Genomic DNA, 13,624 nt, shown 5'->3' with positions numbered 1-13,624 from the left:
TGTGTCCCTTTTTGGTTGTTTGTCACTTGCACGACTTGGATGGCGTAGGTCCTCGGGCCTGCCCTGTAAGTCTTGGGTGGGGGTGGATATGGCCTTTTGGCTTAGTTCGCCCTCTCCCATGGGGTCTCCCTTCGGGGGAGCCCCACCTAGTACTCGGGGTGGGCTGTTTCGGCAGTCCCCCTGAAGAATGGGGTCTGCCCGGCTTCGGCTGGGTGGACCAAAGTGAGTACCTCAGTCCCTGTCAGGAGCTTCGCGCCCCGGGGGATCAGGGTCAGGGCCCTTCCTCTTCGGAGGAGGGCAATGTGTACGCCTTGTGCACTTTTTGTGTGTCTCACGTTTGCGTGTGTGCACTTTTTTATGCACCGGGTGTAAGTCTTTTGAGTGTGTTTCACACACCACGGGCTTAAAAAAAAAAAAGTGGTGGTTCACACTACCGCGGCACGACTTCGGGGGTGACCTGTGAAGTCGTGTGCACCACGACTTTGGCACGACTTGCACTGACTTCATATAATGAATGTCAATGCAAGTCGCTCCGATGTCGCCCCGAAGTAGTACAGAAACTATATTCTAAGTCGGAGTGACTTGAGTCGCTCCTATTAGAACGGTTCCCGTAGCACTCCATGGACCGCGACTTGTCATGCTGACAGGTCGCCTGACAAGTCGCGGTAGTGTGAATGGGCACTTAATGTAAAGTACTACAATAAAAGTGCCAGTATTAAATAAAACCAGTCACCTATCTATCTGACTTTCTGTTGTACACCTGTCTTCTGTCTACTATCTATGGTGTGGATAAGGCTGATGTTATTGACATTAGCAGGTAGATGTGAGCGTTTCCTATGCCCATTTCGGCACAGGTCAGAGCTCCCCTGCCTCATTACCCACTCTCAATGGCTTTATAACCTCTAATGTTTAGGAAATGTTAAGACTGATGACTTAGAATTTAGGAGCTGTAGTGTGTAAAACACAGAGCTGCTGAATATTCATATGCCTCTGTGGAGTCTGTATTCCTATGTATATGTGAAATCATGTACAAGCCAAACAAATTACACTTCAGGTTTGTTCTCTTGTTAATCTGATCACCTGCTTCCACTTCTAGACTGGGGATCCTAACATCCATATATGATCATTCATAACCTCTAAAAAGAAGTTATTTTTTTTTTCTTCTTAGTTTCATGTTTTACTTTAACTTGGCCCAATTCATAGTCCTTGGAGGGCCTTTTTTGTTTTAGTGCCCCAATCACCTGGAAGGCTAATTAGCATAGACCTAGGGGGAGGAGGGTTTTTTTGCCTAGGCTAGTGTGTGGACAGCCACCATAATGAATTAGATTACAAGCAGTTGAACTACAGTACAAACAACTTCCCAGCCAGGGACCTCCAGCTTAAGACCACAAGTCCCCCCTGGAGACCTTCTGGAAGGAAGGCTTAGATTGAATTATTTTTCTGCTAGCATTGATACCTTTATGGAACTTTTACTAATCCACAGGTGAAGAATCCCCATAGGGGCAAAGGAAGACTTTCTGCATGGGACTCTAAGCATCAGCTTGACTGGCTGCTCCATAGATGCAACTTTTAAAGATGTTTGGAAGATTTGGGAAGTAGACCCAACTCCAGCTAAATCCTGAACTTAGGCTTGGGTTCAAAGGTTCCCACCATGTACAACCAGCAGACCTTCCAAGCCTTTGCCCACAGCTCGGGTCTGATGCAAGATGCTAATTGCCAGTATAACATGGGCAGCTACACCAGCCTCGGGCACCCACACCACCCCCAGAGCTTTTTCCCTTTCTCCACCGTCAAGCCTGACTATGGGGACATCGGGATGCAGGGTGTGGGGGACTGTACGGCACAGGTATTGCCCTGGAACCACTTGGCACAGATGGACCCGACCAGCCAGATGCCCATCCATGGTGACCAGCAGGGAAGAGAACAGATGGCCGACTCAGAAGACGCCAAGAGGAACCCGAAAAAAGAAAGAGAGCCGGAGCCGGAGATTAAAGAAGAGTCTCCGACACCTAAACTCAACCCGCAGCCGCACAATGCCATGGGAGCACCCTACTATGCCCAGGCTTGGGGCGGCAGTACCTTCTGGGCAAACCCGGGCACCACCGCAGCCAACAAGCCGCAAGCCAGCGTGAAACCCACTCCGGTACAACAGTACCCCGAGAACCAGAGCCCCACGGGGGAAAGTGGGCTCTCCAGCTTGGATACCAGCCGCTGTAGTAGTGCCACCAGCTCGGTCTCCAGTGGGCACAACAATAGCACGCCCAGGAGCATCTCCAGCGGTGCCAGCGAGGGCATCTGCAGCGACAATGAGGAGGTAAGTGCCCAACATCTCTGCTTTTCCAGGTTTACAATGACTTTCCTTAGTCTAATATCTCTTAAAATTTACAAATATAATCTGGTCTACCTCTTATTAATGTTCCAGGGTCTGAAAATATGGACCGAAATGTTTAGGTGACATTTTTGGAAACCCAGGACTCCCATCATTTTTGAGGATTACATTTTGCTGTGTCTGGGATGGATTTTTCCATCTTGTTGGACATCGGGCTTCCTGAGAACTACAACTCCTGAGTTTTATGGAAGGAACAAAAATATTCAGCTTAGCTAGAGAAGTGTAAAATACTTCAATCAAAGTTGTGTTGATCCCCAAATTGTCTTAAGCCACTGCACCTTGTTTCATGATTAAGTGATTCCATCTTGTTTTATAATCAGATCTTTATACATTTTATATAAGTACATCCCACAATAAGCCCATGATTTTATAGACTTAAGTGACTCCATCTTGTTTTATAATCAGATCATTATACATTTATATAAGTACATCCCACAACAAGCTCATGATTTTATAGATTTAAGTGACTCCATCTTGTTTTATAAATCTGATCATACATTTATAAAAGTACATCCCACAATAAGCTCATGATTTTATAGACTGAAGTGACTCCATCTTGTTTTATAATCAGATCATTATACATTTATACAGGGCTTTTTTTCAGCGGGAACGCGGGGGAACGCAGTTCCGGCACCTCCAGGTGCTGGAAGGTCTACTGATGCTGGCTGCTGGGGGATCTATTGCTGCTGGACGGGGATCTATTTTTTCATGGCGATCTATTGCTGCTGGTGGAGGATCTTTTGATACTGTGGGTTAATTGTTGCTGGAAGGGATCTACTATTTAGGGAGGGGTCTACTGTTGCTGGCTGCTAGAGAGTCTATTGATGCTGGCTGCTGGGAGATATTTTTCTGCTGCTGGGGGGGGGGGGGGGTCTATTGCTGCTGGCTGTGGGGGATCTATTTTATTGCTTTTCTTGTTATCATAACCAAATTCTATACATTCCAATACAAAATTATACTTGACACTATACTCTCTAAAAGGGGCTGTACTGGAAGCTGGGTAGGGGGTGGAACCAAGGGTCAGTGCTTGGAGGTGGGTAGGGGTGGAACCAAGGGTTAGTGCTCGGAGGTGGGTAGGGGCGGAGACACAAAGTAACTTAGAAGGAGGAGTTCCTGCACCTATTCTCTGAGAAAAAAAGCCCTGCATTTATATAAGTACATCCCACAATAAGCTCATGATTTTATAGACTTAAGTGACTCCATCTTGTTTTATAATCAGATCATTATACATTTATATAAGTACATCCCACTCCCCAAATTGTCTAAGCCACTGCATCTTGTTTCATGATTAAGTGACTCCCTCTTATTTTATAATAAGATCATTATACATTTCTATAAGTACATCCCACAATAAGCTCATGATTTTATAGACTTAAGTGGCTCCATCTTGTTTTATAATCAGATCATTATACATTTATACAGGGCTTTTTTTCAGCGGGAACGCGGGGGAACGCAGTTCCGGCACCTCCAGGTGCTGGAAGGTCTACTGATGCTGGCTGCTGGGGGATCTATTGCTGCTGGACGGGGATCTATTTTTTCATGGCGATCTATTGCTGCTGGTGGAGGATCTTTTGATACTGTGGGTTAATTGTTTCTTTAAGGGATCTACTATTTAGGGAGGGGTCTACTGTTGCTGGCTGCTAGAGAGTCTATTGATGCTGGCTGCTGGGAGATATTTTTCTGCTGCTGGGGGGGGGGGTCTATTGCTGCTGGCTGTGGGGGATCTATTTTATTGCTTTTCTTGTTATCATAACCAAATTCTATACATTCCAATACAAAATTATACTTGACTCTATACTCTCTAAAAGGGGCTGTACTGGAAGCTGGGTAGGGGGTCGAACCAAGGGTCAGTGCTCGGAGGTGGGTAGGGTTGGAACCAAGGGTTAGTGCTCGGAGGTGGGTAGGGGCGGAGACACAAAGTAACTTAGAAGGAGGAGTTCCTGCACCTATTCTCTGAGAAAAAAAGCCCTGCATTTATATAAGTACATCTCACAATAAGCTCATGATTTTGTAGACTTAAGTGACTCCATCTTGTTTTATAAATCTGATGTTTATGCATTTATATGAATACATCCTACAATAAGCTCATGATATAGTGATCATATAGACTTAAATGACTTCATCTTGTTTTGAATGTTTGATTTTGTAATATTTACTTGACCTTGTAGATATTTCTTCTTTTGTAGACTACAGGGACCCTATTGTATTTTTGGGCTCCTAATAGTATTGGGTATAACAGACTCAATGCTGGATTGAACTCCTAATCTTGTAGACTGAATTGATCTGATAACGTTGAATGTGCATTTGTTTGAATCATTTACTATATAATTAGCCTCTGAGCTGAAATTTCGTAATTCCATTTTGTGTTGACTACAGTACCCTATCATAGGACAAGTCCCATATTGCATGTGACATATAGGATCTTGTTTCTTACTTTTTTAATCCTTAATATAGTTTAGTGATGGACTTGACCTTATGGGTACTTTCTAATCATGTTGTATCAGGAGGACTTCATCTTGAGAATTTCATGTTAGTGATTTTGTTGAAAGGGACATACTACAGTTTCTTCCAGATTTCTGAACATTTTCACTTATCTGGCCTAAAAAAAAATTTATTGTGAGCTTTCGGTACTATTGAACAGAAGAGACTGCATTAAGTAATGAGCAATTGTTCACATGTAATTCATTATTTTTATTGTCAAGTTAAGGTGACTCCATCTTAGTTTGATTCATCCATGTTGGACAGTCTGTGTGGCCATGAGCTACTTAGATCTTGGGAAAAAAAAGTCCAGGTGTGGTTATGAGGAGCACAAGGGAAAGGGTAAAAGGAGATGAATGGGGAAATATGTTTACCAATCCTGGACAATGAGGATTTGAATGTGCCAAATATATATTAAAAAGATATATGTCCATATACAATATAAAATTTCAACATTTTATTTTTACAAAAAGTTCACTTAAACACATACAGTAAGGAAAGATGATATATGTGCATAAAAGGTCCAAAGGTCTGAGTATATACAATATAGTCTGCTGATGGATCAACGCGTTTCGCTGAAATAGCTTCTTCAGGATCCAGCCAGTATGTATATATCAAATAGATTTGCAAAGTATCATGAGATCCGTCACTAAAGGTCAAACGAAAGCCTGCGGGATATGGTAAGATGTGATATCGCCTTAACACCCACTGTATTGAAGATGGAAGAGAAGGTAAGAAGCCTCTCCTTATAGAGAGATAAGTCCCCAAAATATTAGGCGTGCTCACAGACTGGGGGGGGGGGGTGCGCCCTACCAGGGGCCTGGATATGAAAAAAACAGGAGGAAAATAAAACATCTTCAATAATCCGCCAGGTTTATGGGATGGTCAGGATAAACACAAGCAAGCCAATACAGCCAGAAATGGGAATACCGCCAAGTATGACCTTCACATCCATACCATATACCCTCCAGGGGTACCGTAATCGTAATTACCCCTGGAGGGTATATGATATGGATGTGAAGGTCATACTTGGCAGTATGCCCATATCTGGCTGTATTGCCTTGCTGGTGTTTATCCTGACCATCCCATAAACCTGGCAGATTATTGGAGATGTTTTATTTTCCTCCTGTTTTTTCATATCCGGGCCCCTGGTAGGGCGCATTTCCAAACCCCCCCCCCATATGTGAGCACGCCTAATTTTGTGGGGACTTATCTCTCTATAAGGAGAGGCTTCTTACCTTCTCTTCCATCTTCAATACAGTGGGTGTTAAGGCGATATCACATCTTACCATATCCCGCAGGCTTTTGTTTGACTTTTAGTGATGGATATCATGATACTTTGGAAATCTATTTGATATATACATACTGGCTTACTGGCTGGATCCTGAAGAAGCTATTTCAGCGAAAAGCGTTGAACCATCAGCAGACCATAATGTATATACTCAGACCTTTGGACCTTTTATACACATGTATCATTTATCCTTACTGTATGTGTTTTAGTGAACTGTTTGTAAAAAAAAAAATGTTGACATTTTATATCATATATGGACATCTTTTTGAAATATATTTGGCACATTCAAAACCCCATTTTCCAGGTTTGGTAAACATATGTCCCCATTCATCTCCTTTTACCCTTCCCCTTGTGCTCCTCATTACCACACCTGAACTTTATCTTTTTTCCCATTTACATTTCTGGGGACAGTGCCAGAGTTTTTTAGCCTACCATTCTCCATACAATCTCCACACCTACTTAGATCTTATTATACTCAAAAAAAAAGTTTAATATACTGACTCCATGTTGCTTCTAGCTCTACAGATTCTGTTAACTTGACTTTAGCAGGAGGCAAGATCAAAATGAACCCTAGAAAGTAGTTGATGCTTGGACTAGACTTTCCAGCATAGGTAGTAAGTCAGTCAACAGTAAGTGGATTCAAACATACTTGGGACCACACATGGATGTTTGCTCAAACCAACAAATCAATCAATCAATCAATCAATCCGTCATTCAAAAAATACATAAATACATTTTTAAAAACATTTGGCAAACCTAATGGACCACTTAATCTTTAGTCTACTGCTATTCTTCTATGTTTGATGGCATTCCAATTAAAAAAACAACACTTCTGTTCTTTTCTCCTATGCAGTTTAATAATCTGACGCCATCTTGCTATTTAGCCCCTAAATTTTTGTTAAATTACCTCCATCTTTCTTGTTCTCCTCACAGGGGCATAACTACACGGGTTGCAGGGGTTGCAATTGCAACCGGCCCCATGCTCCAGGGGGCCTGTGCAGCTGGATAGGAGGGGTGGTGGGGGCAGCCTGTAGAGAAATCACTGTCCTCCTTTTTCCTTCTGTAGCTGCAGGAGGAAAATGGAGGCGATTGGTTCCCCTGTTTTCTGCCCCCGCCACTCCACCTATCCAGTTCACTTGTGTTCTGCTGTCTCTGGGCCCCTGTGTGCTCCTCCCCCTGAGCTGCCCCCCCCCCACTGTGCTCCCTCACCTCCCCTTCCGGCTGATGCAGGGGGATATGTCACAATAGAGAACCAGGAAGGGGTCGGTAAATATGGAATGTAAAAAAATAAAATAAAATGATAAAAAATAATACAATTAAAATACCAGAAAATAAAAACTACAGACACCAGTGGGTGAACTTCCAGGATCGCAAAGGTCACACTTGCAAACGGGCCTTGGCATTCCACCACCGTGGGGAGGCCCCAAGATGGCAGGAAGGGGGTCCACTGTAGAACTTGTGAAAGGGTCCTGCTGCGGGACCGTAATAAAGGGCCCCACAACAAGAGTAAAGGGCCTCAGGATCAGTGGGAAGAGCCCCAGGCTTGAAGGGAAGGGCCCCGGCCAGGGGCCAGGGGGGCCCTTCATGGTTTCTTGCACCGGGGCCCTGAAGGTTCTAGTTACACCTCTGTCTCCTCATATTGCTAAAGGCCTTCTAGCTGGCTTGGAGTCTCTTATGTTAAAGTGGTTCCATCTAAACACTTGATCTTCTTGTGCTATCGTGACATCATCTAGCTTTAAGCCCCCTGGCTTTGTTTTCTTGTGTTTCACTGAGCACTTGAATGTGTTGAATTAAAGCAACATTTACAATGAAAGACCCATTTGAAAATGAATATAGTATATTTTTGCAGGTGTTCACAACATCATTAGCTCCGAGAACTTTGTGTCCTATGCTCACAGAGCTAAAGTTGGTCATTGTACAGCAACCTATGCTATGTACTATGATCAATATTTCTGTTGTCAGCATTTTCAGGGGTCATCACATAAAACTGCACCTGAATCTACCAAAATAATATGCTTAAAGCCAGCTGTGGCTCAAAGTACCCTCAGGTTAGAATTTTAAATCTGAAAATTAAGTTTTCAGTTTCTTATTCTTAATGGGACAAGTAAATATCCTTTCTGCAGCCTACATTTTCTGCAAGCCCAAAACGTGAATTATGAAAAATTGTTTTATTTCCTTTGCTTATTCCTATGCCTATCTTATGTGTGGCCTTCTTCAGTATTTGTTCAGTAGTTGATTTCTTCAGCTATTCAAAGTTAAATGTCTCTTAGTAACTTGCTTTTATGACTTCACACAGGAAGTCCCGACATCTTCAGAGATGGAACAGTTTGCCAAAGACCTTAAACACAAACGGATCACTCTGGGCTACACACAAGCAGATGTTGGCTTTGCCCTAGGAGTTCTTTTTGGTAAGGTTACCTATGAAGAATTCTAGAAGACACTGCAGGAGAGCATTGTTTTAGGCTGTTTGAAACTGAAAACTCTCTTTCTTATTCTCTCTCATAGGCAAAACTTTTAGTCAGACGACCATCTGCCGATTTGAGTCTCTACAGCTAAGCTTTAAAAACATGTGCAAGCTTAAACCGCTACTACGCAGCTGGCTGCATGAAGTGGAAACAAATGACGACTTGCCAGAGGTAACTACATCATCATAAATGGGTTAAGAAAAGGGCTTGTATAAAAAAGTGGAAGAGTAAGGCCATCCAAAACTCATATATTAGCATTTGATTAAAGCCTCGTACACACGCGTCGAAATTCGGCCGGGAATTTTTGTCCGACGACCGATCTGGCGATTTTCGGCTTGTTAGTATGATGCTTCCGACAACCGACTCCGACTTTTTGGCCGAAAAAATCCTGGTGTGCAGGCTATAAAATTTTTGTCCACCGTCAAAACACGTCCGATTTTCGTGCAGTCAGTATAGATTTCGACAGGGAAAAATCTTATGAGCAAGACTGGGCATGCTCAGAGATGAAAAAACACATAGAAAGCAATCCAACACATGACATCACTTCTAAAATAGAATTCTGTCCTGCGGGAAAATTTGTGTGCAGTCTAGGCACATTCCAACCAACAAAACACAACTCTGGACAAAAGACGGACAACCGGTCGGCGGAAATTCTTTGCGTGTGTACTAGGCTTTAGTTTGGTAGATAGACTCAGCTAGCAAGATTTTTTTAGAAGACTTGTGGTCAGATTTTTGCACTTGTATTTATATCCCATCTACTATTTCATAAGATTTCTATTAAATTGGGTGATGGTACCCTGTGGGCTACCCCTGACCTTTGCAGACACCTGATAAGCAACAATAAAGTTCAGCTGGGTAGGAACTATCCAAAAGCCTACAGAGCAAGTCATCCTTGGAGCCCTGCAGGCAGATTAAAATACTTGTAAGTTCAGCTTGGCTGTAAATGGTAATGATAATATTGTAAAAAAGGTACTTAAAGGGGTAATAATGGGGACTGGAAGCTTTTGATATGCCTGATTGATAGGTATTCCCGTATGTCCCCATATGGCAGCCATACTGGTGTTCTACAGATGTGAGAACATTGCTGGTTCCAGTACATTGCGTTATCATCAGGCCCTTCCAAAATGTCCTCTCTAACTCAACCAATAGGTAAATATGACATATAGAGCAGCAATCCAATGCCTTTTCCGTATAGAAAAAATAAATAAATCTGTGTGTGATAGCAAACACCCCTAAATCCCAACAATAATTTTAAGTGCCCACTGCAGAATACTTATACATCCTCATTCAGCTGTTGCAAGGAATGCTGGAGCCTATGAACAGCCACCCTTACAATACCAAAGGCTTACATAGTTGGAAGCAGGGCCGCTGATAGGGGGGGACCACCAGCCCTCTTGTAGGGGGCCCGAGCACACAGGGGGGCCCACACAGAGAGGGGGATTAGTGATGGACAACAAATACAGAAATCTTCTTCCAGCACCTGAATCTGATCTGTCCCTCTCCCTGCTATCAGTTTTTATCTGTTGAGAAATAGAGTTGTCCTTCACTAATCCCCCTCCCTTGTGTGCCCCCCCCCCCTCCCAGCACTTATCTCTGCTCAGGAGTTTATTTGTAAATTGTAACTTTGTTTCTCTCTCTCTGTCTCTCTGATCACTGAGCTCCAACTGCCCAGCCTGTATATTTTTCTCATCTCATCTTCTTTTTTATTTAACATAGTTTTTTTTTTAGATTTAGCATGAATTATGCGAGTTAAGTTATATTTGTGTCTGATAATAGTGATTTTGTTGTAATTTTAGCTAAATATATCTTTAATATTTTCTTGGGGGGGCCCTGCCAGGTAGTCTGTATGGGGCCCCGCGATTTCTAACAGCAGCCCTGGTTGGAAGTGCAGGTTTCAGAATCTGGAAAGGAAGAACCAGTATGTAGCCATAACACTTTCTTCTTTGGCTCCTTAGATGATCAATCGGGGACAAGTTTTGCCTCAGATTCAGAAACGAAAGCATCGAACCAGTATCGAGAACAATGTCAAACGCAGTTTGGAGAATTATTTCATGCACTGCTCAAAGCCTGGTGCACAAGAGATATCCCAGATTGCCAGGGAACTAAACATGGATAAAGATGTAAGTATACCTAGTTCAGTTATTTTACTGTTGTACGATAGTTGGCCTAACCATGACATCAAAACTCTATGCTTATACTCTACCATACCAATGGCAAAAAAAAGAAACTGTTAGGGGTTATACCCTCCTTACTCGATCCAAAATGAAAAAAAAAAGTTTTGCATTTAGTTCTACTTTAGGCTCTGCTTAGTTGTGTTTCAGCTCTAACGGCTGTTCAATATATAGGCTATTGCCATTGCAGCATGGGAGGGGTATCAGTCTTGGTAATGATAATGCTAATGATAGTAGATTAGTTTGATTCAAAGGCACATTGTTTTAGGCCAATAGTGTTCCTTAAAGCTGGAGAGATGACAGAAAGAGCAATAGAGAGATCTCTGGGGCAATTTACCAAAACTGTAGAGTGCACAATCTGGTGCATCTCTGCATAGAAACAAATCATCTTCCAGGTTTTTTTTTCCAAGCTTAAAGTGATTGTAAAGTCTAATTTTTTAAATAACAAACGTATTATACTTCCCTCCTCTGTGCAGTTGGTTTTGCACAGAGCAGCCCTGATCCTCCTTTTCTTGGGTCTTTGGCTGGAGCTCCTGGCCCCTGCGCACTATCGATTGCCCCCACAGCAAGCAGCTTGCTATGGGGGTCCCCGAGCCGAGCTGCAGCTCCGTGTGTCCATTCAGACACGGAGATGCCATTCGGCACTGCAACCTCTCTCTCCTGATTGGCTCACTGACTTTGATTGACAGCTGCGGGTACCAATGGCGCCGCAGCTGTGTCTCAGCCAATCAGGATAGAGAATCCCAGGACGGTTGAGGGACTCATGGACATCGCTAGGCAGAGAGGGGGCATAAGTAAGTATTAGGGATGCTGGGGAGGCTTCTACACACAGAAGGCTTTTCATCCTAATGCATAGAATGCATTAAGATAAAACCAACTTCCTGACTGTACAACTCATTTAATTGAACAAGCTGAAGTTAGAAGCTGATTGCCTACCATTCATGCCTGCAGCAGATTTTGAACTCTCCAGTTTTAGAAAATCAACCCCTATATCTATACAGGCTTGGATTTTGAGCAAGTAACATGGACCATAGCAGGAGGCACTTGGACTGAATCCATGTCTACATTTGCTGCAAAGAGACAGACAAATGCACTATTACATAGAAGCTCTTCTTAGCAACTAAAATACTCGTAATGAAGTAGATGTTTAGTCTAACCAAAAGTCATCTTTCAGTTATAGCTGGTATACTTGGTAAGCTAAGTTACCCTCTGTTTATTTTTTTTTGTTGAGGACTGTAATAAGGGGGTCCTCTGTTATAGTTCCCAACACTTTCCTGCCCAACCTGGAGTTTTTGGTGTTCTTCTGCACATTGGAATTTCCCCACTCATTCTGTTACATCATCTGTAATATAAAATTACAAATAACAAGGAGAGTGGGATCCTCATAATGGCTGAGGCAGGCTAAGGAATTCTACCACTGACATCCCTGTGAGATATAGGTAACTCTTTTTGCTATGTATTCCCCCTAAAAAAACGTATTTTTACAGTTTTTTTCCAATCTTCACAAATTTGAACTGTGTTGCCTATTAGTTAAACTACTAGAATTATTATTGTAGGTCCTTTACTTTAACATTGACTTCTTAACCATGTGTTCATCTGTTCATAGGTGGTCAGAGTCTGGTTTTGTAACCGTCGGCAGAAAGGAAAACGGCAGGTGCACCCCTACTTCAGGGAAAATGGTGGAGAAGCCTATGATGTTGTCCAGTCCCTCTCACCTCCAAACGCAGGACCTTTCACCCTGCCGCAGGTGATGGCATCTCAAGGTTTTGCCCCGACGTCCCTGGGTTCCAACCCTGCACTTTACATGCCTGCCTTCCACAAAAGCGAGGTTTTCGCCCAGGCCATGCCCCATGGAATGTCCATAGGGAATCATGCCACTTAAAACCCATTACTGTATCTGATTCCTGTAATATAGCAAAGATGCCGAAGATGACCTTTCTTTTTCTTTTTCATTTTCTGAAAAGTGGGGCAGGGTGGGGGGTGGGCAAAGAGAGATATTACTGCTGGTAAAACGCGAGTTTTGGTTCATGTTGATAATGTTCTCACCTAAAGCTAAAATGAGTTCAGAGTGAGAATGGTTACAGTCCAGTCTGCATGGATTGCTGTTACTAGTTTATAAATTTGATTAATACAGCATACATCTGAAAACATTTGAAAACTCCAACCTTTAGTGCATAACCAGGGTTCCATCAAACCGTCTGATCTATTCTTCAAGGGATACAGTCATACTGGCATATTCAGTGAGGCAATTCAAAGGAGCAAAGTTGGTGTCCAAAAGTTACTGAGGTTGATTAACGCAGCATTCTGATTGACTGCTACATTGTCCATATCATTAGTATCTTCTATAATATCTAACCAAACAAGTACAATTATTTTGTATTCTTGTTTCCTTTTTTATTTTTGTCATCCCGAAACGAATGCAATGCAAAAACCCTGCCTAACCATACTACCAAGATACTTCACCAATAGATGCCTGGCATTTACCAAGAAATACCTCTTCTGTGCCCCTCTCTGACCTAGAGTCACATTTATACAGGAACCTGACTTTTCCTGATCTAATGGCTAAGCTCCAGCCACTGCTGTCTTCCTGTTCAATGAGAGTTCCTTAGAATTGGACAGTAGAATGGCAGTTGGCAGAGTTTAGTCATGAAGTCAAAAAAGTTGGGCTCCAGTTGTAAAAATGAAATGATATCAAAGAGGGACAAAGAGGAAGGCAAAGCATTTATGGTCAGCAAAATATATTAATATCTAGTTATGTGGTAATACATATCCAGTAACATCTTGAGATTTTGGCAGCTTTTTTGGATTGTAGATACATTTTTGGTTTTGG

The 13,624-nt window shown here is 42.6% G+C and overlaps 1 protein-coding gene across 1 annotated transcript; it reads left to right on the top strand.

Moving 5' to 3' along the window:
* Positions 1-1,651: 1,651 nt before the first annotated feature.
* On the top strand, positions 1,652-12,676 carry LOC309560590 (POU domain, class 5, transcription factor 1.2-like; the record flags this gene model as incomplete). The annotated part of the gene is made up of 5 exons (XM_082264219.1): positions 1,652-2,314; positions 8,455-8,566; positions 8,664-8,794; positions 10,579-10,743; positions 12,401-12,676. The coding sequence occupies 5 exons, from the start codon at positions 1,652-1,654 to the stop codon at positions 12,674-12,676; spliced, it is 1,347 nt and encodes a 448-aa protein (XP_082120345.1).
* Positions 12,677-13,624: the final 948 nt, after the last annotated feature.

Source organism: Pelophylax lessonae (genome assembly GCF_965119305.1).
Source record: "Pelophylax lessonae genome assembly, chromosome: 7".
NCBI lineage: Eukaryota > Metazoa > Chordata > Amphibia > Anura > Ranidae > Pelophylax > Pelophylax lessonae.
This window is presented reverse-complemented; position numbering and strand designations above follow the sequence as displayed.